General features: G+C 47.9%; 1 protein-coding gene across 1 annotated transcript; it reads right to left on the bottom strand.

Annotated features, from left to right (window-relative positions):
• Positions 1-8,141: 8,141 nt before the first annotated feature.
• LOC119375022 (kelch-like protein 10) lies at positions 8,142-20,207 on the bottom strand. The gene is made up of 12 exons (XM_037645222.1): positions 19,945-20,207; positions 17,860-18,076; positions 16,627-16,776; positions 15,456-15,658; positions 14,796-14,874; positions 13,992-14,194; positions 12,770-12,938; positions 12,239-12,393; positions 11,379-11,557; positions 10,805-10,924; positions 8,368-8,493; positions 8,142-8,155 (listed from the first exon to the last, which is right to left on the bottom strand). Exons 1-12 carry the CDS (start codon positions 20,205-20,207, stop codon positions 8,142-8,144), a joined length of 1,878 nt encoding a protein of 625 aa, XP_037501150.1.
• Positions 20,208-23,572: the final 3,365 nt, after the last annotated feature.

The following is a 23,572-nucleotide window of genomic DNA, read 5'->3' as shown; positions in this document are numbered from 1 at the left end:
GCCGGAGAGCAGGGCAGCACCCGTGTCCAGTTCCTGGGTGCGCGGGTGTGAGTCCCTGTATGGTTAGGCCAGTGCCGTGGCTATTTGGCGAGCACTTCGAGTGTTCGGGGCCGTGGTGTTACTGACCAGGCCGATACCTATGTCATGCGTTGTGCAGCCGTTGTACCCAACCGAACTTACGCGACGTAAGTGTTGTGTCGCGGTCATGTATCTTATGATGGCACCCCGCCGTGCAACCGAGGCTTACGCCCTGTGTTCGACGAGAGCCCTCGAACGAACGATCAGATATCTCCGACGCCAATGAACAAAGAGCGCGAGGCACTGTGTTCTTTTATTTTTCTTCATATTACAATATACAATGGCATGTTTCACTATGCCCTTAGATACAGTTTACAGCGGTTTTGCGTATTACCACTAGAAGACCTCAGACGACATCATCACAGTAAGCACATTCATCTGGATCCGGACTGCGGCGGTGTTGCACGTTTGTAGAATGAAAAATCTTAAGCAGCTTTCCTGGAACGCAGACGAGGCGCACACAAAGCGCGCCTGTGTTCTTTTCTTTCGTCCTGTCGTCTTTGCGCAGTTGAAAACTTTGTTGAACCTATGAACTGCCTTGCTTACACAATGCGTTGAGGCTTGCGACGTATAAAAGCGTGTTGTCCAGGTACTGTAGATACACCGTGCGAGCTTTGACCACGCTAACGCAAAAAAATGAAAAAAAAAAATGAGCGTGAAGTTGTTTTCAAGCTTTTTTTCGCTTTATGTCCGCTGTAGTGGTTATTCTATAGCAGAGTTCAGAAACACGCTGCCTGCGGCCCGGCCGGCACATTGTTTCAGTCCCATATACTTTCTTATTTTCTTAATAAGCACGTTCATGAGCGTTCATATTTTCTGAATGGTACTTGTATCATTTTCTCGCCTATTGCGATTAATGAGGCTTTGTTCGGGTAGGCTACAGAGACGTGTCTGATCTTTTTTTTTTTTTTTTTTGTGAGGCGCCGCATGCGGTTTCTCTATGTCGAAGTGGAACCTCGGAACAAGAGCACTAGGTATATTTTAGAATCGGTGTCTAAATTTGAGTCATTCTGGTGATCGATAGTGGTAGGTTTCTCGAATACTAACGTGAAATCTGAAATGACCATGTGAACGTGAACTGACCCATATGTGAGATAAAGGAAAGGGCTTCTTTCAAATCGCAATGTTAGCTAGCTCACACTTCTGTTCAGTTTTGTCATCGACCCAGGAAATCAAGCCATGCGCCTAAAGGTGCATGGGCTGCTGCACAACCTATATAGACCAGAATTTTCAGCGATCGCAGGGGGCAGCCATCTTAGGTGACGAACGACGGATCAGGTGGAATGGACGTTTACAATAATGCACGTCTTGTCCTTATCGCATGTAGGCCGCGAGTATTTAATCGCCAGCAGTTGTGACGCAACCAAACCCGCAGCCCCTATCGCTGGCCGCGCCGACTGATGATACCTGGTGACAAGTTTCCGCATGCTTGCTCTAAACGTGGGTGCAACAGTGGAAACAATGTGGTCTATAATGGAAGGCGATGTGTGCGAGGCCTTTGTACCCTACGGTACTACGGCACTGTCAAGACACAACGAGGGAGCTGTGGCGTAATAATAATATTAATATGTCGGGTTTTACGTGCCAAAACCACGATATGATTATGAGGCCCGCCATAGTGGCGGGCTGCGGAATTAGAGCATCTGGTGTTCTTTAACGTGCAGTACAACAGCGCAGTTCACGAACCTCTAGCATTTCGCCTCCATCGAAATTTCGACTGCCGCGGCCGGGATCGAACCCGTGACTTTGGCGTCAGCAGACGAGCACCGCAACCGCTGTACCGTCAATGCCGACAGAGTGGTGGCGTTTTCATCGTCTGCAAGACAAGGGTTCGTCAACATGGCACGTCATCTACGCGCTGCGGAAAGGCCCAACCGCGGACGACTGGCCAGCAGGTCATGATTCCGACTAGTCATGATTCCGTTGCTCGTCGCGGGCCAGCCGCCATTGGTTGTCGCATCATACAGAGCTGCGCTTTGCTTTCAGTGCAGGAAGACCGGGCATATACGTCACGAATGCCGTGTTCCGCGCTTCACGCTTCGGCCGGCATTGTGGATTTGACGAATCGCACTGTGTGGGAACGTGTGCGAGCGGGACAGGTGCTGCAGTAAAGGAGGAAGTGGGTGAACTCGTAATGCATGAAGCCAACCTTGAGGACAGACAGACCGGAAAACTATTTTAGAGGGTCCCTAAACAAGCTCCGAATACAAAGAACGAACGCGTTATCGTCTCCGGGAGTTTCCCGTCTTTACGGCGCAATTTGTGAAGCCAGCAGTCTGTTCACGTGACGTCACGAGAAAATAAGCTCTTGATCAGTCCGCATATCAGTTGTTGTAAATTGTCTCCTACCCAACTCTGGCATACAGTCACACACCGGCTCTGCCTTGTCTCGCGTGGCTATCGCGCGCGATCGACTCATTGCACTTCGTTTTGTGTGTTCGTCACACGGTCTCTACCTAGCAGACGACGCGCGAGCGTCTCGACCAAATGGCCGCGAACGACACGTGCCTTCAGTATGGCCTAGTTGCCCAGAACGACAAGTGCTTCATGATTCCCTTCTACAAGTGTTCATTATACATTAAATAACGCGAATACAGCCGAAAACTGAACCATAGAGCAGCTTTGAATGCAGCCACGGCATTTGTTTCCGCGAGCGACGACGCGACGGCGGGTCCACTCCGGTGGCGGCGCCCGGCGGCTAAAAGCCGCACTAACGCCCACGGGCGGTTCCCATAGGTGGAAAGCAAAATGACATCTTCCGGTTCGATGCCCAGCTCTTCGCTGTTTCAAGGTGTGTGCCGTTCAGTGTAATCGGGGAGAAAACACGTACTTTCTGCGACGCGGTTGTTACCAGTTATCTTGCCTCCTCCCCGATTACACTGAACCGCACACAACTTGAAGCAGCGAAGAGCTGAGCCTTGAAGCTTCCGTGAACCGGAAGTGCTGTAGCAGATGACGCGCCGTTCTGCTATCCACTTCTCCTTCGCCCAGGCACAGGAAGATAGAGGAGGCGCTGGTTAAGTACAGAAAGCTTTCGGAGGATGGCGGGGCACGAACAGTACATTAACTAGCAAGAAAAGGAAGATGGATTTCGCTTTCCAGTCGTCTTAGGTTTGTGCATATGGGACCCTGTGAGTTTTTGAAATCCCTCGTGCCTCCGTGTTGTCTAAGAATGACTTCATTATTCCATAACATTGCCCACGTGCCTACGAAAATGGCAGACTGGTGGCGACTTAGTCGCTACCCTTGCGTATCATCTTGCTGATACGTCGTAAGCTTGTGTTATGTCACCGGTTCTTCGGGGTGGCTAATAGGGTCAGTTTGGATGTCTATTCTTAGGTTTACAGATCGAAAGTTGAACGTCGACGAAGATAAAAGACATTGAGAGGCGCACGCTACCGGTTGAAGGTTTATTGGTCACTAGCTCACCGTGACGTCATCTCCAGCTCGCGGTGACGTCATCATCGGGTAAAGTTATGTTATCAGCGACATAGATCCGCTACATAGCATTCAAAGGGAGTCAAAGGCTGAACTTAAAAAAGAATTCATAGGGCATTTACTCGTCCGCGCTGCGCTCCCCACCAAAAAAGAAAAACATAAATGCGTGACGTCACAGTGACGCTCACCTGCCGTGAGGTTTTGGCGCGAAATCCAGAAGTAAAACTTCGAGCTAAGAGTAATTTGAGAGGGAACACGGGAATTGCCCCATAGCGGCTAAACGAAGTTAGCAAGCGCAAAAGCATTCCTAACATTAAATGCTCAAGCGGAACGGTATCCCTTGCAATGCAATACGTCACATTCATTTCGGTACATTACATGTAATTGATTAAACAAAAATTCGGCATTGCCTAACATATTGCTCATGAGTACATGTCTTAAGCATATCCCAATTACCGCGAACATAACGAAAAATGAGATCTGAAGTTAAACGTGCTTCGTCAGTCTGAAATGGTTTACGACGTCGTTCTGGTGCCCCTTTAAACAATAACAGGATCATTTTTTCAGCAAATAGCCCGCCACGGTAGTACAGTGGCTACGACGCCTGACCGCAGACTCGAAGGTCGCGGGTTCGATCCCGGTCGCTATGGAAGCGAAATGCTAGAGGCCAGTGCGCTGTGCGATGTCAGTGCACGTTAAAGAGCACTATATATGGTACAAATGTCCGGAACACGACAGCGTGCCTCATATTAATATCGCGGTTCTGGCATGTAAAACCCAGACACTTTATTTCATATTTTCAGTGCGAAACAGCATCTTACGGAACACTGAAGGGAGGTGCTGGCCAATTTGGAACTGCTATCTGACGTAGACGGTAACTTAATAAAATGTTTTGTTGGGCGCGTTGGTTCATTCCCGAATAAATTTGAGCACGATGATTAGTGGGGTCGTGTGGCGCAAGGGCCAAAGAGCGCCCTGTCTTCTATGTGGTGTTAGGGATGACCAATGATTTCGATGACAGGGTGTATTATGGCTGTATAGACGCCTCAAATCACGAGCTACAAAGAAGCGTAAAAGGTGCGTATAGAGTATAAAATTATGGCAGTGATACGTGATGTGATCTATGGGTACATACATAAAAAGAAATTTATTATAAGACCAGAGGGACTAGTGTAAGGAAGTCCTAAGGTCTATGGGTGTGGAATGATTTATAATACCCCTGTCACACTGGAGGTGTTAATGTCATTAGGTTCGAATGTCATTCGGCGCAACGAATGCCATTCGATCCGTGGCGGTGCTACACAGTAAAAAGTAATGTCATTCGTTCATGATATCAATGTCAATAACTAGAAAAAAATTGCTGGAAAAGTTGAGGAAGGTACATGTAGAGTGGCATGAAAGCGAAGTTCTTTATTTTAAAAGGCATGTGGGAAGTCGCATCGCTAGATAAACACGGATAAAAATTTCATATCTCAGGATATCTGGCCACCATAAGCCAAGACGACGCTTAGCCAGTAGCCACAGCCGATAGAATGGCTGACATGGCAGTGCCGCTATTCTAGGCACAGTAGTACGGTCCCTACAAAGTACCGCTGAACGACGACGCTAAGCTGCAGCAAGTAAAATATTTAGTTGCTTTGTACTTAGCGTTGCAAGGAACGCGCATAAGCCAGAAGGGATTTGACGGAAACTCAAAGCGTTCCGCGTTTGTTCGCTTTCAAAACGCGGTCTCGCACGCGTCCATGCTGGAAAACAGCTTTCAACGAAAGTGCGCACAATCGTCCTCTCATAGCCTTACGAGAGTAAACATCTCCACCTCGGTCCAGTGCGCTCGTGGAGTTATTCCATCGCTGCAGATACACATGCACACAGGCGTCTGTTTGTTTACATTATGGCCGACAGTGCCGGCGGCCAGACACCACTGAGGTGGAGAGTAAAAACATTTTGCGACAGCCTTCTGTACACCTGTGCTCGTTAAAATCACAGATACCTTTAAAAAAGCAACATTAATAGCGTGTTTGCACAAATGCGTGTCGAATTGAGAATAATAAATGACACATTTTAAGTAGCCTCTGGTGTAGAGACTATACCTTCGGTTCGACTTCGACAGCGAATGTGTTTTTCGAACTCATTCGATTGCTTAAGTCATTCGTCTCTAATGACATTAAATATCACTGTGTAGCAGCCGCATAATGTCATTAGATGCGAATGTCATTCCATTCGAATGACATTAAAACGTCCAGTGTGACAGGGGTATAAGTGAGCATGGTATGTACAAGTGAGAGTCTGGAAAATAGCACGAATGCCTTCTCAAGGCCTTTGAAGCCAAAGGCCGGGAGGCAGGTGCTTAGCTCAAAGGAACTATAGACATAAGAAGAGACACGATCACTCGTGTAGTCCTCTTCTCCTGTCTCGTACGTTTGTGCTCAAGTCTATTCCAGACGTATACGCACTACGGGCGTATAATATGAGTAACCTTCGGGCCGTGGCATTCAAGAGTACCGACACTGCGAAAGAAATGCTACGAGGAAGGCACGTCAAAGCTAAAGAGCGTCGCGGCGTGGTTATCTGCCCTGGAGGTCAAGCCATGCGCCTAAAGGTGCATTGGTTGCGGCACAACCTATAGATATGTGCGAGGCCTTGGCACCCTGAGGCACTGGAAACCAGATAACGCGGGATCGATGGCGTGTTCATAGTCTGGAAGACGAAGGTTTATCAACCTGGCTTGCCAACATGGTGCTGCGGAAAGGCCCAACTGCGGTGGACGTGCCGCACATGTTACGCGTCGTGGGTTAGAAGGCATTCGTTGTCGCACCATACAGAGGTGCGTTTTGTCTCGAGTGCAGGAAGGCTGGAAATATACGTCGTGAATATCGTGTTCCACGCTGCACGCTTTTGCAAGCGTCATGGACAAGACGAATCGCACTGCGTGGCATCATGTGAGAGCGTGGCAGACCCCACCGCAAAGGAGAAAGTAGGTGAGCCGATAGGCTCAACCCTCAGTGCTGACATTGCCCACCTGTTTTATCAAGAAAGTAGTGGCAAGGCGCCTGTAAGAAGGTTAGTGAATGCGAGAAACAAGTGAACGCCCCTAAACCACTCTTGTTGAACACGGAGTGGTTTTGGGCGCCTTTAAGCAAGTGATTTTGGACCTCCTTGGCGTCTAAACGGTCATCTCGCCTTTTTTCATGACGTGCGCAGGCCGCGCAACCTGCTTCAGGTGACGTAAGGAAGGAGAAACCACAGGCGACGTCCCTTATGCGAACGTTTGATGAACCTGACTCGAGGCGATGCTGGCAGAGATCAGTGAACGTCGAAACGTAAACGAAGAGGACGAAAGACAAGAACAAAGTGAGGGACAACACTGACTGGGAGCAGGCGTCGAACATCCGGGACGCCTGACAGCGAAGGAGCCCAGGCTGGGGACTTAGCCACTGCAAGCGGGAACGTAACGAAAATAACACGTGACCGAACTTCTGGTGAGGACGGCCAAGCGGCAGACCTCGTAACAAGCAAGGAACCACCTCCAAGGGCTGTGTTTGCGCTACGGGGGACTTTTGCCTCCGAAGCTGAATATGCCGCCAGAAACGAAACCCGGAGGTCACGAAACCCGAGTAGCACGTCAGTACAGGCCTTCGAGGTGGTATGGGTGGTGAATCACGGATGATGCCATAGGCGTGCGGATGTTTCACCATTAGCGAAGGCCTAGTTTGTTCGCAGCGCCGCCATTACGTGATTAGGGGTACGATTGCAGAACAATCGCTCAAGTGTTGTGAAACGGGTCGGCACGAAGAAATCCTTCACTCTGCGTTGGGAACACACCAATTTAGACATTACAGGCTGATATTTTTAATGGTTATGATGATTCTGCAGGATTCCTACACGAAAATAAGTGGTATAGTTTAGCGCAATATAGGTAGTACGTACATTTTCTCGGTACACCAGCTCAAGTTTAAAGTCGGCGATAAATACCGATGTCGCAAGGTGCAGTACACACAAACGGGACTGCACCTAGTTTTTTTTCTTGCTGCAAGCTTCATGCTCGTGTATTTAGCATGCGGGCCATTATCATGTGGTGACTAGGCGTTCTTCTTCGTTAACTCATCCGGTAGGCGTTCGACGGAATTCCATTGCATTTTTGAGCCTGGGGTTCACGTGTTTATTTTTTCATGGCATTTCGCGTCCGCAATGCGACGAAGCGCGACACATAGTAGCCCACTGAAATACACATTGCGAGTAGGTTAATTCGGTTCCAAAAAGTTTCATTGGATTGAGCAGTTAAGCAGCGCAGTTCCAGACGTGACAACGCACCGCGCGTTACTTCATCACTCGGCGCTGCGCACACGCGCGGTCGCACCACATGTCGGGCCGTATACGTCATCGCCGACGTGACCGCGTGCCGGCGCCCCTGCAGGGATGCCCATGAATCGTAGACAACTCCTACGAAGATCTCGTACAAAGTTTTATTCGTATATATATCTTCTTGTAAGTCGGCTTCTTCGAGCCAATTTTTTGTCGACATAGGGCGCGTACATAAGGCCCTCCTCGCTGTCTTCTGAACCACCATGCTTGCGGGTGGATAAAAGTTTCTTCCGTTACACTTATATGTTATCCGCAGCACTGGGCTAGATCCAGGAAGCTGCAGGGAGAGAAAGGCAGACAGTGTTAATTCTTGGAGTTGACGTGCCAAAACGATACGTTAAGCGGCAGTAGGCAGAGGACAAAAGACAAAACACAGCGAGCGACAACAGTGTACGCTGGATGGCCAGTACGCCAGGCATTCCTCCTCATAGAAATGCGGCGACCGTGTCGCATTTCTGCGCAGACTAATAAGGGTAAAGACACGCTTACCGGGGTCGGCGATGTCCCGAACGACGCAGGCGGCGGAGACGATCAGGATGTCACTGATCGGTGGCGCCGTGCACCACGTGCGGGCGGCGATGTCGTACCTCTCCACCAGCTGCGTTCTCGTCATACCTGTTTGGGAGGTAAGCAGTCGAGATCGTTACGATTTACGCCCGTGTTGCAGCAGCCAAATTACCTGGAACAAGACTATTCTATTTATGCGAGCACCAGCAGGCACAGCGATATGCTTCGGCGCGCGAGAGCCGTCGGTGAATTCCACTATCGCATGTCACGAAGGAGGTGAACCCCGCAAAGTGGCTGAAGGATAACGAAAGGGATAATTGACAACCACCCGTTCGCAGCGCGAAGCCACACGGAAATTGAAGCCGATTTTCTCAGAATGACTCAGTGTTGCGGAATGGGCACCTCCATTTCATTCCAGTTCCATTTCGGCGAATCAGAACTTGCCGCAATTCCATTCCTTTCAATTCCTCGGAATGAAAAAAACTTAGCCCATTCCCACTCCAGGGGTGGCCGGGCAGTTCAATTCCATTCCTGTAATTCCTCAACGTAGGAAAGGCATCTCGATAGACTTATCGAGTTAAGAATGAACGCCCCATAAAGTTGATGTCATCAGATGCATTAAGAACTACAAAAGTACGCAAAACACGTTAGCAAGGTCGAGGTATAGTAGCTTGGTGACACCTCTCATGCAGTACAACCACCCTACTAATTCCCATAGGCGCAGTTCTCCCGCTACCTATAGTATTTGCATGGTCAGCATGTTTTAACGAATGGTTATGTTTTAATATTGTTTAAGCTTAAATGTGTTAATGCTAAAATGACGACAAAGCGTGTTTTTACGCTGACAAAATTAGCGTTCAAGAGGACTAAGCAGTTTTGCCACGCGTCTGGAGCGGTCGTGAATAAGGAGAAAACTAAGATTTGGTTAATAGGGAACAAAACACTCTATAGATCTGCCGGTATTAGTTGGAACAGTGCACCGCTCGGGCACCTTGTGCCTTTGCATCGAATACGGAACACTGGGCCGCACTGCTCGTCAGCACTCACGCTTGTCAAGCGCACCTCGCAAGCATGAATAGCGTGAGGAGAACTTTCTGTGTTCGCCTGTGCGCAGGTCTGCAACGTCTTCCTTGTCGCAAAGGTTATTTACGTGTGTCAGGTACTAAACTGCTCGTGAAATAAAGATCAGGCTGTGCATAGAGCAATCGCCACTTTCGTGTGGGGGTATCAATGGGAACCAACGTGCAGGGATAATTTGTTTCTCCCTTCAGTATCTGCTGGAATAATGCATTTGTTTGTACACTAACTTATGCCTCGATTTATCTTTTGCAAATTGGCAGATCGTTCAGACTTTTACACCACGCCTACCCTTGGCTCTGGCTAACTAAAGATAGACCTGGAGAATGCGTTATGGCCTGAGACTTGGAAAAAAACATGTACTCAGGCCTACATGACTACTTTGAGCATGATATTACGGTAGTAGCAATTAAGGGCGTGGCAAAATACGTTCCTCCACAATGTCCTCTCTGCTTGGCGATGCGAACGCGGGTATATTATATATATATATATATATATATATATATATATATATATATATATATATATATATATATATATATATATATATATATTTATATATATATATATAAGGAAGAAAAGACAGAGACAGCACCCTTGCTGCGGGCCGGCTGTTCTATTCTTCTAAGCTTCGTCCTTCTCCGCGCATCCTGCCCTCGCGCCAGAGCCCCGGTGTCGTTCTTCGTCATTACAATATATATATATATATATATATATATATATATATATATATATATATATATATATATATATATATATATATATATATATTGTGGGCATTTATCGGGCACTTCTTCATCATCTGTACATTATCATCACATGGTGTTCTTCATCATCTTCGCTTGTGGGGACATTGTACAGATGATGAAGAAGTGCCCGATAAATGCCCACAATATATATATATATAATATACCCGCATTCCGTGCTTGTACCGTGCTTGTAATCAGCTAAGCCATTTTAAAAATACTGCTTTATTGTTAAATTCGAGGCTCTAACTTACTAAAGTTTGAAGTTTGAAAAACAGGGCGTAGACGAAAACGTGCTCTATTTTTTCGAAAAAGACGTAATTCAATTCCCATTCCATTCCGGGGTCGCAAAAGTGTGGAATGATTCCGGAGCCATTCCACTTCCGGAGTGGCAACTCCGCAACACTGGAATGAATAGTTGATTTGTTAGAGTGACCGCATGTAATCGGTTATATGTGCACGCCCTCCGCATCACCGCATAAGGTTATTTAAAGTAAGGGGCAGCGCTCTGCAGGTCCAACTCGATGGACCAGGCCAAACTGGTCAAGAACTTAGATACAGCGATGGCTACAGCCCAAGACGTTGGCCAGCCTTACCATTCCAGCCGCCCATGATGTAGATGCAGCCATCCAGGACAGCCGCGGAGAATTGGGCTTTGGCTTGGGACATGCTGGGTAGCTCGGAGAAGCGACCCGTTCTGACGTCGAGCTGCTCCACTGCAAAGCGTGAACGAGTTCTGCTTTGTCTGAATCTTGTGGAAGCATGCTATAATGCGTCCATCGAATGTTATTGCACTGCATAGGGCAGTGAAATCAGTCGCAACTACACAGCAACCGGGCCTGACAGGTATGGGCCGATTTCACGAACTGCACGCCAGTAGACCATCTCGGAGGCCACGTGCCGTGCTGCGCATGTAGGCGGAAGTCGCAGCCTGCCATCAAGTACCAGAGGCAGCCACATACGTATGTATGCAATGAAAGAGCAGCATGCAGTAAAAGCGCTCGAGGCCATCACGTGTAGCTTTCTGGAGTGCACCTGATCCTTGCCCCCTGTGTAGCTGTGTAGAGTGCAATATCATGCATGGACAATCCGCGATCTTGCAGACAAACAGCCTCACTGCAGTGAGGCTATTCTCAACGTGCCATGCACGATTGCACCCTATAGACGTACTGCTGGAGAGTATCCCAGTGTTATTGTAGCCGCCAAAGATGTACAGGATGTCCTTGTAGGCGACCATCCCAGCGCTGCTGCGTGGAGATGCCATGGTGGCAATCCGGGTCCAGACGTTCGTCGAGGGGTCGTAACACTCGACGCTGTCCAATACCGTGATACCCGTGAAGCCACCAGCGCTGCGAAATGGATCATAATACAGTCAGATGTCGCTCCGACCAGCGTCACATCGGACAAATGCATCTTAGGGCGATTATTGCGGTCATATTTTAACCTGGAATTCGGTAACACGACTGCGGAAGTAGATTTTTACTGATTTTACTCGTCTCCAACCAGCCAGCATTTACCAAACTTGCGTAATAAGACTCGCGCTTTTTGACGGTAGTCCAGGTGGGCCACTAAACATGTGTAATCAGGCTCACGTTTTTGACGGTAGTCCAGGTGGGCCATGGACACCCCTAATGAGTCGGTGGGAGGGTACTCCACACGTATAACGTTACGAGTGGGATATGAAAGCACATACCGTTCAGTTATAATGCATGCAGCCAACGTCTTCCATGCCGAAGGCATTGTCTCTGTGTAAACTGCGCAACATATTAGCTTAGGAAGTTACTTGGGCATCATGTCTGCCTGTGTGTTCCGTTGCGACTGTAAGTCAGGGTTTACACACTTAGTGCCACCGGAAATAAATCATGGAATTAAAATGAAAAGGCGAAAGGTGGGAAAAAAGGGGGCCGTCAAGCTACGGTGAAAAGTTAATACGAGGGCCTGCACACGCCTGTTTGCCCACCTAAGTTACAAGCTGTAAGAGTTTACACTTTTACACTCCTCAGAGTAACTCGATCCGGAAATCAACTCACATGTAGATGCGCCCACGAGCTGCTGCAGCGCTCGCGCCGCTGCGGACTTCGTTCATGTCGGCCACCATGGACCACTGGTTCGTCTTGACGTCGTAGCGCTCGACCGTCTTTGTCCGCGAGCTCCTGTCGCGACCACCCATGGCATATATGTGGCCCTGCAAAGATGCATTTTTCACCTGTATGTGGGCCGTACTGCCAAATTTAGACGACATACGGCAAGCACCAGCCAGCATACACGAAACGTTAGGCAATGTTGCTCATACGGTATATAAATACGGTCGACAGAAAATTGGCGACGAAAAAGAAACACGTTGTGAACAGCAGTCACTGGCGGATCCAGATGGGGGCAGTAGGCGCGGTGGCAGGCAAGATGGGCAAAATCCTTTGCATGCATTTTAAGTCGGAATACCTATAGTTTGGTAAGGGCATTTAGTACAGTATTCATTACAGTATACTACAGGTATTTACTACCCGCTGCTAACTCCCTCCGGTTAGTCTCCTGCACATAGTGCAACGTAACTCGTTACTTGCCTGCAGAACGGCAACGCTGACGTAGTAGCGCGCGTACGCCATGTTCGCCTTGGCGCTCCATCTGGCCAGGGTCACGTCAAAGCACGCGACGGAGTGGTAGGCCTCATGGCCGTTGAAACCGCCGATGAGGTAGATGCACGAGTTGATCACTGCCACACCGTGGTAGGCCCTGCGGTGATTGAAGACGAATATTGCTTGGTAATGACTGAGCTCGTCCTTGCTTCTGGCCTGTGTTGTCGTTAGTTTGCGCAGTTTATATCTTTTGTTAAGGATTACAGTATGCAAACTAAGACCAAGGACCTGCGGTGTGTCTGGTGTATATATATGGTCTAAACCTACGACCTTCGAATAACGTGTACGATGCCAGTCTACCAATTTCGCTCTACCGATGTTCTACAAAGATTATGTACCAATTACGATGCTCTACCGATGCTCTAACGATGCTCTACCAGCATGGCTTTCCTGTCTGTTAGTTCTAATTAATTTTATGTCTAGACAAGAAAAGAGAGCCCTTAAAATTGCGCTTTCTTCGTTCATTCATAGCGAGGGTCTCTTTCTGGCTGACTGAATGCCTTAAGATAGTACACGAGGGGTTATTGGTCAGCTGTCAGCTCGGGATAAAGATCACGTGCTTCGTGACGCCAGCAGGCAGAAAAAGAGTGTTCCACACACGCCGTCATGGCTACTAGCGGCGCAGACACACTGCCAAGTTTAAAATGCACATATATTACCCCATTGAGTGGACAGGGGCATGACCGCCGCTGTACCTCTGTTGGTAGAGCATCGGACGCGTTATTCGAAGGTCGCAGGTTCGGTCCCTTCCAGCGGCAAGTAATCTTTTCGTCGAGTTTACTTTCGTCACGTTTACATCATAATTACTACAAAGTAACATCCCCTATACTTTCCTTGGCTTTCCTGTCAGTTCTAGTTAATTTCCGGTCCTAGAGCGCTTTCTGTAGAAGTACTTCACTTACGTTCTCTGTACACTGAAACGGTACAGCGCGTATTTCCACATTCCTTCGTACATTTCTGCATTCACGATGATCACCATCATAAGCCTTACTGTGCCCACTGCAGGGAAAAGGCCTCTCCCCTGTTTCGCCAATCAACTATAGACCCTGTGCTTGCTGCCTGCAATGTTGTGCATTGGAGGCATCAAGCACAGCAGGACACTACCTGTCACACAACCACAGTGCGTGAGGAAACGAGGGGAGCTAGCTACCTGGGCGCGGTGTGCTGGCTGCCCATGAAGCGCCACTTCTGGGCGCGGCAGTTGAAGGTGTGCATGTTGTTACTGGCGGCGCCCGCACTCCAACCGCCGAAGAGGAACAGGATGTCCATGGGCAGGCGAGGCCTGAGCCACTGTCTCGGGGACAGGTCGATGCCGGCAACATTGCCAACCTTCATGGAGTGCCGGGTCAGTGTCTGGATGGACAAAATGTTCCGGCCAGAGATGGCAGAAAGTGCACGGTAGAGTGAACCTCCCGGGCCGCTTTAGCTTGTTCGTGTGGAGGTGTGCGGACGCAATCTAATTTGTTGCTGGCGCCATCTTGTGGCAATTCACATCACTTGTAAACTGCCGCCGCGGATGTAGTCTGCACCAGCATTCCTACTGCCCTCTGCGTCTCGCTATCTCGATATTTGGTTAAGCGCTACATTTGATATATGAACAGTCTTGGAGAGTCAGCAGAAAACGCTCGAAAATTCATGCGAAATCTTGCCCATGCAGTCGTGGAGTGAGGTCAGATTAGCCATAAGACTGTAGCTATCAAGTCCCATAAGCATCATGGCTTTCTGCACTTTTTACTGTTCCTGTAACGTCAAACTGCCCTAGTTGTCACGTACGGACCTTGTTAATCGAGCAGCGGTCATGAAAATCGGGTAGTACAGCGCTATTCAATGCGTTTGTTTTTCTATCTCGGATTTGCACGATAAAGATTAAGGAGCTTGTAAATCAGAACTCCTAAACTAAATCAGACGCAGTAAGTAAATCGCGCCCGCTATGCAGAGAAACGAGTTGACTAACCTGATAGATGACGTTCAGGACGTTCAGGCTGCCTTCGTCACCCTGAACTTCTGGGTGGGTGACAACCTTCTCGAATTCTCTGCAAGAACGCACCAGTGACGTTCCCAAAGCAGTAGCGATGGGAGTAGAAGGCTAGTCACCAGCAACGTAAATAACTACCATTACACAGATCATATTAAAACATTTAGTATTGGGCTCGTCCCCATAACATTACGTAATAATATGTTGATGGTAGTGTTCCCGGCATGCAATTGGGTTATTTTCCCTCTTTTGGCAAGAGTGGGCTTGCCAAAAGGTCACGTGGTGCTCCGTCATATATATTCTTTCCCGGATTTATGAACCACGTTCGCGTGTACATTTTCCTGTGGATCCGCTTGAGCGCCGCCTTTTTGGGCTGTTAACAATGCCGCTCTCCATTTGTGACAAATAAACGAACGGTATTACTGCATAGACTCCAACGGGGCTGCACATATGCTTCCGACATTTCATGGCACTCTTAGTTTCTGACATTCTGCATGTGTCCCTCGGTGTTCTGTTTGCGCTGTTAAAATCTTTCAATTTTAGCTTGGCGACTAATAAGACATCTATTGAATATCAAGATGGCGACGGCCGTGAATCCCGCACAGACGCTTGGCTCATGACGCAGAGCGTGCTACTCACGTGACGCTGCACCGTACAAAGCGAACAAGAGGCAGGAACTTGGCGAGGTATTTCTTCCTCGCGGCTGCGTCGGCGGAGATCCACTTGAGGATAGCCTCGAAGGTCTCCTCCACCTCGCTCGATGCGTTAAGCCGGTCGTCTTCTAGGATGGACCGAATCTCCTCTGGAGTCAGTGACTCGAAGTCCGCGCTGCTTTTCCACACCTGCGTCACGAATGAGTTCCAATGAACGCTGTGGACGGTAAGCAATTACCTGAGCGGACAGCGGCTATTCTAATACAGCCAGCGTTGATGTGAGAAGCTACGTGAGACAACGTGACGAAGCGAACATCGGAGAGAAACACGTTGCAGGCTACTTCGTTGTCCAAACCAGATGGTGGCCGAACACGAAGGAGGCCGAGTAGGTCGCCAGCTCAAACGAAGACATCGCCAGGGTTTGTTACTCGGTTAATTTCAGCGAAGTTGAGATTTTCAGAAGTTTTAACACGAAAGATCTTAAAAGCACGAGGAGGAGGAGTGGACGCGAGGTGGCGTCAAGTCGCGCAGACGTGATGCAGGCGTGTCCCATTTCTCGGGTGAATCGGGCTCCATGCTGTATTCTAAGCTCTCACGTAGGCTGTCCGGAACCGGACACAGCCATAGATACCATCTTAAGCAGCAGAAGCACTAGCTATTCGGAATATAGTCCGGCTCTGGGTATGTGACCTTTAATATGGGGACCATACTATCGCGCTTCCGTCACGCAATATTCTTTAGACTAATGCTACAGGGGTTTTGGAATTATGACCACTTCACTCAGCAACAGGAGCATTAGCTATCGAAATACATACTTTGGCTCCGGGTATTTCTGTGAGCGTTAAAATAGGTAACCTGCTACTACATTTCTGTCACGCAAGCCCCTTTACCCCTACAGAAATGTGTTTAGACAGTGTATAGACTGTCTAAACCCATTTTTAGACAGTCTATAGACTGTCTACATACATTTTTGTACGGGTAGGCATTATTTGGTTACTAGTTTCTTATGAACGATTGTAATGCAAACCTGGACCATTGGAGCATGCGTTTTGCTCCGGTGTCGGAACAGAATATGCTACTCTGTATAAGAGAAGGAGGAATGTAAACAGAAAGGCCCAAGGAGCGAGGTGACGAAAAGACAATGAAAATGTTCCTACCTGATCGAAGTGGCGAACCGTGTAGCGAAGTGCTTCTTCCGCGAGGTAGACGTATCCGCGCCTGGTGGCCAGGTGATAAGTTTCGATGCAGTTCTCTGGTTCCAGGTCGCGCTGCAAGGTCTTCAGGCAGTGATCTCGAATCTGGAACAGCTGCGTTGTAAAAAGAACGACATACGAACACTCCACCATTTTCTTCTTCTTCTTCTGCTTCCGAAAGCAGGAATAATTCACAAACGCTTAAAAAAGAGATTACCTTGGACGTATAGCTTGAAAACATGTTTATTCGAATATTGCCTATTGTATTAAACACAACCTTCATCCATTTGCCTCCAAGCTTTGCCTATCTAGGAATAATTTTGAGACATTTGTAGCGGAATGTTCGAAAAGACCAAGAGGTTAACAGCAGTGGACCTCCTTTCTAACTCTCGTATGCGTTTAGCTCTGTGCTTTAATACCACGTCCTTCACGGCCTATCTGCCGTAGTAATATCAACCTGTATTGTTCATATTACTACGGCAGATAGACAGTGAATGACGTCATATTATCGACCAGCTGAATATGACTTGCTTTTCGAGACTCCATCACTAAAAGAGTAGCAATAGCCATCTAGCCACTCATGCACCATTTGCACTCTTGATTTGTCATCAGGGCGACACTGGGGGAATAAGCCGCTAGCTCTTCACATACAAAGTTCGGCTAAATGACCAAGTTATTCTGTGAGTAGACTCCCAACAAAACATTCGGGCATTCGATATTCTTTAGCAGCAGCAGCAATACTGCGGCCCCGATACGAACCAGCGACCCCCCTATCAGTTTAACAGGAGATGTGTGCAAGACCGGCTACAGATCATGCTTCAGAGGTGCGCGCAACCTCTGAACGAAGTTTGGTGAAGTCAGGGCCTGTTGAAATTGAGTCTGGTCGGGATGAAACACTGGTGAAAATATGGATGGATGCCGGCCACGGTAAAAAAATAATTACTAACCTCTCAGCTCCTACGCAGGAGCCTTGTTCACAAAGCTTCATTGCGAAAAAGACTCCCGTATGACGCTTTTTTCTCAACTTGGTTGAAGCTGGCGATTGAGTTTCTTGTAACAAAATTACAAGAAACCAATCCTCCAGCTCCTGCATAGTTCCGGCGCTGCGCCGTGCTCTCTATTGGATTTCAGAAATAAGCTCCTTTTCTTCTTTCTTCAGAACAACTACTACCACCACCACCACAGCCTCCGACTGACCTTCAGTCTCTCGGCGAGTTCGAGCACTTTCACGATGTTGTGCGTGCCGATGCGCATGTGCAGCGGTATGTGGTAGGCGAAGTCAACCAGCAGCTCGATCATGTCGCCTTCCAGGTCCTTCATCACAGCTCTGATGGGCGGACATCCCACCTGCTTCCTTTGCTCGGGAGGCATGGTCTCTTTAGCAATAGTAAAGAGCTTCGAGCAACCGGAATATCTGCAGGCAGAGAAAACAAAAGAGCATAGGGTGTAGAGTCAGTATCCGTAGTTTGTGAACAACGACAGAGAAGAGAAAGGTGAATGTTGCCGCTGCTTCGACAGGCAGCATAGAATTTGATTTCCAGCCTGCTCTAAGCGCGCTAGCAACATGTACTGTGCAGTTAGACCAAATACAGTCACAAATTGCTTGGCAATCCAAACTTTTGACGTCGATAAACATCTTAAGGAAAAGGAGTTCAGGCAACTATTCTTCGTTAGCACTGTTGAGCACTCGTACTGACAGAATATCCAATACGCAAGAAGCATTTGACCATTGAGAAAACAACCTCTAAGTTTGTCGGCTAACATGCGCTGCAATATAGTATGAGTTTCTCATATCAAAGGCGAAGAGTGGAGGAAGAAGGCCACGTGAGGAACTCCTAGAACAGAATTTAGTGAAAAAGTCGCAGTTTGGCTGCAAGGGCGAAGCAATGAATGCTATAGCAAGAAATTAGAATGTCACACGAAGAACGACAAAACGACAAGCAGCTGGATACTTGCAGCGCGCCGTTGAAACACAAAGGACGCCGGAAATGAACGCACAGGTGTACAGAGGACAAGCGTGAACTAACTGTCACAGTCCTTACGTCATTGTGCTTGAGCAACGCGCTGCAAGTGTCGACAATGTTCGTTTGTTTGTGTGGTTCGTTGTTTGTTTTTTGTTTGCTTGTTTCCTCAAAATTATGGCACATACCCACTCTGGGGGATTGACCAAGACTGCGTGTCGACAATGGTGAATCAGACGCTCTTAGACATATCTTTTTTCTTCTGAACTGCAGCGCGTGGAGTGACCCCTCTGCGTCTCCTGCCACACGGGGGTGTATAACGCAAGGTGTGCCCCGTTTTCTTTGTCTTTTTTTTTCATTCCACATCACGAGTGGGTACAGAAAGGGGTCACTTTGTCGTGCGCGGCTCAAGGGCAGTTTTCAAACTGAAAGAAAATGTAGGAGCGTTGCGCGATAGAAAACACGCTCAAGCTCCTTCGAGATCTGCGTACGACCAGCGGTAAGTGGTGAACATAAATAGCTCGCTCTTACTTCGCCGGCGCATGCAAGGCGTGTGTAGCCACACTTGCGCAGTTGTAGGGGAATGTTCCAAAAGACCAAGAGGTTAACAGAAGTTGACCTGCTTTCTTTCTTACTCCTTTATTACCACGTCCGCCACTGCCTATCTGCCGTAGTAATATCAATCTATATTGTTCCTATTACTGCTGCACATAGGCAGTGGAGGACGTCACATTACCGACCAGCAGATGGTGAACTGAATATGACTACCATTATTCTACAACTATATATATATATATATATATATATATATATATATATGGGTATATATGGGTATGAAGATCGATGGGTCCGGCCCACCAGCCGAAACGTTAATAAAACTACATTTCGTACGTGAGTCCTTCTTCTCACTCATATATATATATATATATATATATATATATATATATATATATATATATATATATATATATATATATATATATATATATATATATATATATATATATATATATATATCCGGGACATGACGGCGACGGCAAAAATCAGCCCAGAGTGTCCCTATAATTGCTATGGCAATAAAACCATAAGGTATAATTCCCGGACTCAATATACACAGTCGCGGATCAACGGCCACCTCAGTCAAACAGGAAAAATACTGTCACACAGAAAGCACACAGGAAGACAACGGGTAGGCAGCAAAAAAGCAATATGAGCAGTGAATTACTGCTACTTGCTGTATGGGCATTACGATACGGAATGTCGAACTCACACTAGTTTTGCACTAAGGCAGCATCCAAGCATCGCAATTGACGGCACTTACTTGGCAGACATCACGAAGCGATGCGCCCAAATCTCCGCGTCGTCGGTGGCGCGGAAAACGACGTCGCAGAACTGGCGCGTCTTCCGCTGTTCCCGCAGTCCCGGCATCGCCCTGGCCGCGGACCCCGGTGCGAATCCTTGCTGTCGGCCATCGTCGTTGAAGAGCTGCGTTGCCTCAAACGACGCTGTGAGCATGCCGTCGTCCTTCTTGCCCGCACCGTTGATGACGGGCTCTTGCACCGAGGCTTCAACGGCGGCACACATCTCGGTGTGTGTCCACGAAGGCTGGAGCGATGGGAAGATGGGGGAAGGCCGACCGGGGGGGAGGGGGGGGACCAGCGTCGTCCTTCGGACAATGGCGCCACCGCCCGAGCAATCAGGGACAGCCGCACGCCGGTGCGACCGAGAGCCGACTGAGCAAGTGCCCGGGCGTGGCGGTTTACATAGCTCGCGGGGCCGCTTTATCGGCTTTTCTCGCGCTCAACGTGGCGCGTAGTTGTTGATGATGGTGATGCTCCTGGGAAGATTGGCACGTACCCAGTCAGGAAGATCGACCAAGATTGGTTGGTTGGTTGGTTCCTCAGTACTTTGGCTCAACCCACTGCGGGGGATAGGCCATGAAGCGGACGGTGCTTTGCTTAGGAAACTAATTCACTTCGTGAAGGAAAAAGCTGAAATGAAATGTTTAGCCTTTACATATAAACTCGCAAGATTTAAAGAAGAGAAAAAAGAAGAAAAAAAAACGCCTATATAGAAACAACAACAAGAACAATAAAAAAAATATATATATACAGTTGCATATAAGACAACTGAGGCTACACTCAACATTCAATTCTTTTGGATTCTCGTAAAAAATTAGAGACAGCGTTGAAAACGCTCCTGTGGCTAAAACCAAATATGGTTGCCCCAAATGAAAGAATCACCGGAAGTGACAAATTCAAGAGTCAAATGGATCATACAGTCAGATTTTCTTTTTTTTAAGTGCTAATCGAGGTTACAGTGACAAATTACAATCAAGAGTTATTTATAACGAATCCGAATTTTATCCTAGACCATGTTGCGTATCCTCCCAATGAACAAAGATAATTTTACCTGGATGACTTAATTTAAAGTTATGAGCGGTTGATACGACAAATAAATCGATGTGACTCACATGTGAAGTCCTCTACAGCACTCTATATATTCCTGACCGAGTGTCTCAGCGCAGAAGACCCAAATGATAACAGTGCAGTAGAAACTAGTGGCAGACCAAGTTGCCGCATTATAATTTCGATACATAGTTCTTTTTTTGAGTGAGGAATAATATCGGCAGTCCAGCAAGAAGTCCTCGATTATTTCGGCCTCCTTGCACAAGAAGCATGACGGAGAGATTGCCAGGCCAGCTCTGTGCATGTATAAAATAAGAGTTAGGATTCTACATCGCAATCGTGTCATTGCTACTTCTGTCTGTCTTGCTTTACACCATTTCCTGCTCCAAGGGAACTGATGGTGCATCAAATGCGGTGATGAACCTAGACTTGGTGTAAACAATGACGAAGCATGTACAGCGACCAACATAGTTACCCGGTGCTGCCTTTTCCCATCCTCTTCTTCGTTGATGATGCCGTAATTGTTATACCATTAGCCTGATTATATAGCCAGGTCCATGGTGCAATAGCAAGGTTTATCTTTACTACGTCTAGTATCGCGGCACCGGTTCCAGTCATGCCTGTTAAAGTTTGCGTCATCCTGTCCAACATGGCTAAAAGAGAGTCGTAGTGGGCCTCGGATAAGATAGCAACAGCTGGGTGTCTGAAGTTCACTCACTAACGTTCAGAAAACGTTTCTCAGACTCAGCATTGACTGCTTCTCGAGAGTATAAGCACCTCTCATTTTCCTGGCGCAGCGATTTATCCACGTCAAGAATAATGGAAGTAGTCATGACGAAATTTTGTTGCCGCGTTAGCTCCCTCAATTTTTACTTACATAGAGCAGGTTTAGCGATTTCCCCACTGTGCCTCTTCTGCAATCAGGAGGAAACAATCGATCATTTCTTTTTATCCTGTCGACGGTTCACGACATTGCGGGAAAAAAAATCATAGAACCACCTCTTCGAAAGCTGGGCCTGGAAGTATCGGAGTCGGTTATACTTTCTTTTGCGGCCACCACTCTGGGATACAGCCACAGGGATGTTTTGTTCGCCATTGAGGAATTCATTCGACAGTCTAAAAGAATATCTATCTAAATTCTGCCTGAGTAAATATTTCATTACTAATAATTGAAACATCAATTCATTATATTAGTTAATAATAGCTGCTACGAACGACACCCTGAAGATAATATTAGCAAAATTCACCCTCTACTCGGCCAATCCCCTGCATTGGGTATGAGCGCTGCACAGAGGACAACAACAACAACAACAACAACAACAACAACAACAACAAGGCGACGCTGAAGTTTCTGCAGGATGCCAGATGGCATGCCTTTTTCAATGGATGTATTGAAATGACTTACGGGAGGTTTCGTAGAGGATTTAGAGACCCAGGCTGAGATATCCCACAACGGGACGTCGAGATGCCTCAAAGCTGCTTCGCAGGCCCGCTCAACGGCAGAGTTGGCTGCGGAGGTCTGAGCCACGCAGCGCGGCCGCCCACCTCCGCGAGAGGGTCTCAGGGGTTTTGATCGTTCCTGTTTTGGCTTGATATTTCGGCAGTATATGTGTATTCTGTAAGCTTTGGTTTCCTTGATTGCGTGACAGTACATAAACGTAACCGCAGATGCTCTTGCAACGCTCGCGCATGAGTATTGCCATTTTCCGGCTTGATTGATTGACTGATGGATTGAGATAAAGAAAGAGCAAAGGTTTATTTTCGGCAATCGCTTCTGTGTGCTAGTTGGGCGGTCTCATTATTTCAGGTATCCGCGGCTCGTAGCCACTCTTGAGCCCGTTTGCCCAGGTGGCCCTTTGTCTTTAGGTCTTCGTGCGCTCGAACCCCCCCCCCCCCCCTCAGCCTGTTTTACGGATTCTAGGTTGGTGTATTGGTTGCTGCTGTGCTATAGTTTTAGATGCGGAGCAGCTTTTGCGCTGGGCTGTGTCCGTAGTTCCATTGGCGACCGTCCCACTTAGCATAGCCATCTGAACGCGCGCTCGCGCCAAGGAAAAGTCTTCTTCCTCTTGTTCTTCGACCGTCTTGACGATGATACTTGCAGAGCCTTTTAGGGGCGCGGGCTGCCGTATGCTGTCCTAGCTTGGCGTGACGCAGACAAAACCATTGTGCTGGCACGAGCTAGCGCGTTCGGGCCTCTGTAAGGGGCTGGGTAAGACGCTGTAGCCTCTCTCCCGTACACTCTCTCAGCAATCACGTGATGATGTCGAGGAAGAGATTCTGCAGACGCGGGATGAACCCTCGTGGCGTGCTCCAACAAGAATTCGGGACGAGTAACAACAACAGCAACTACAGTGAATTCATGGTGTGCTCCACTTGCAAGCAGACGTTAACACCGGTCAAGGTCCCCGTGATGAAAAGATCTTTGTCTTCCCATGCGCTGCTTTTTTTTAACTTTTTAACACGAAAGTGTTTTATGCCGGAGTCCACCACGGCTCCACTGACGTATTCCCGTCACGGATATGACGTTGTAAAATATAAAGA

The sequence above is a fragment of the Rhipicephalus sanguineus genome, chromosome 11 (genome assembly GCF_013339695.2).
Source record: "Rhipicephalus sanguineus isolate Rsan-2018 chromosome 11, BIME_Rsan_1.4, whole genome shotgun sequence".
NCBI lineage: Eukaryota > Metazoa > Arthropoda > Arachnida > Ixodida > Ixodidae > Rhipicephalus > Rhipicephalus sanguineus.
Note: the sequence above shows the minus strand (reverse complement) of the source record. Positions and strands in the feature narration are given on the sequence as shown.

Coding starts and splice junctions, on each gene's coding strand:
- LOC119375022 (XM_037645222.1), bottom strand. CDS start 20,207: ATGTGTGCCGCCGTTGAAGCCTCGGTGCAAGAGCCCGTCATCAACGGT. Junction 12,939..13,991: donor AGCCAGCACACCGCGCCCAG/GTAGCTAGCTCC, acceptor CAATCACCGCAG/GGCCTACCACGGTGTGGCAG. Junction 12,394..12,769: donor TCAGCGTTGCCGTTCTGCAG/GCAAGTAACGAG, acceptor GCATCTTTGCAG/GGCCACATATATGCCATGGG.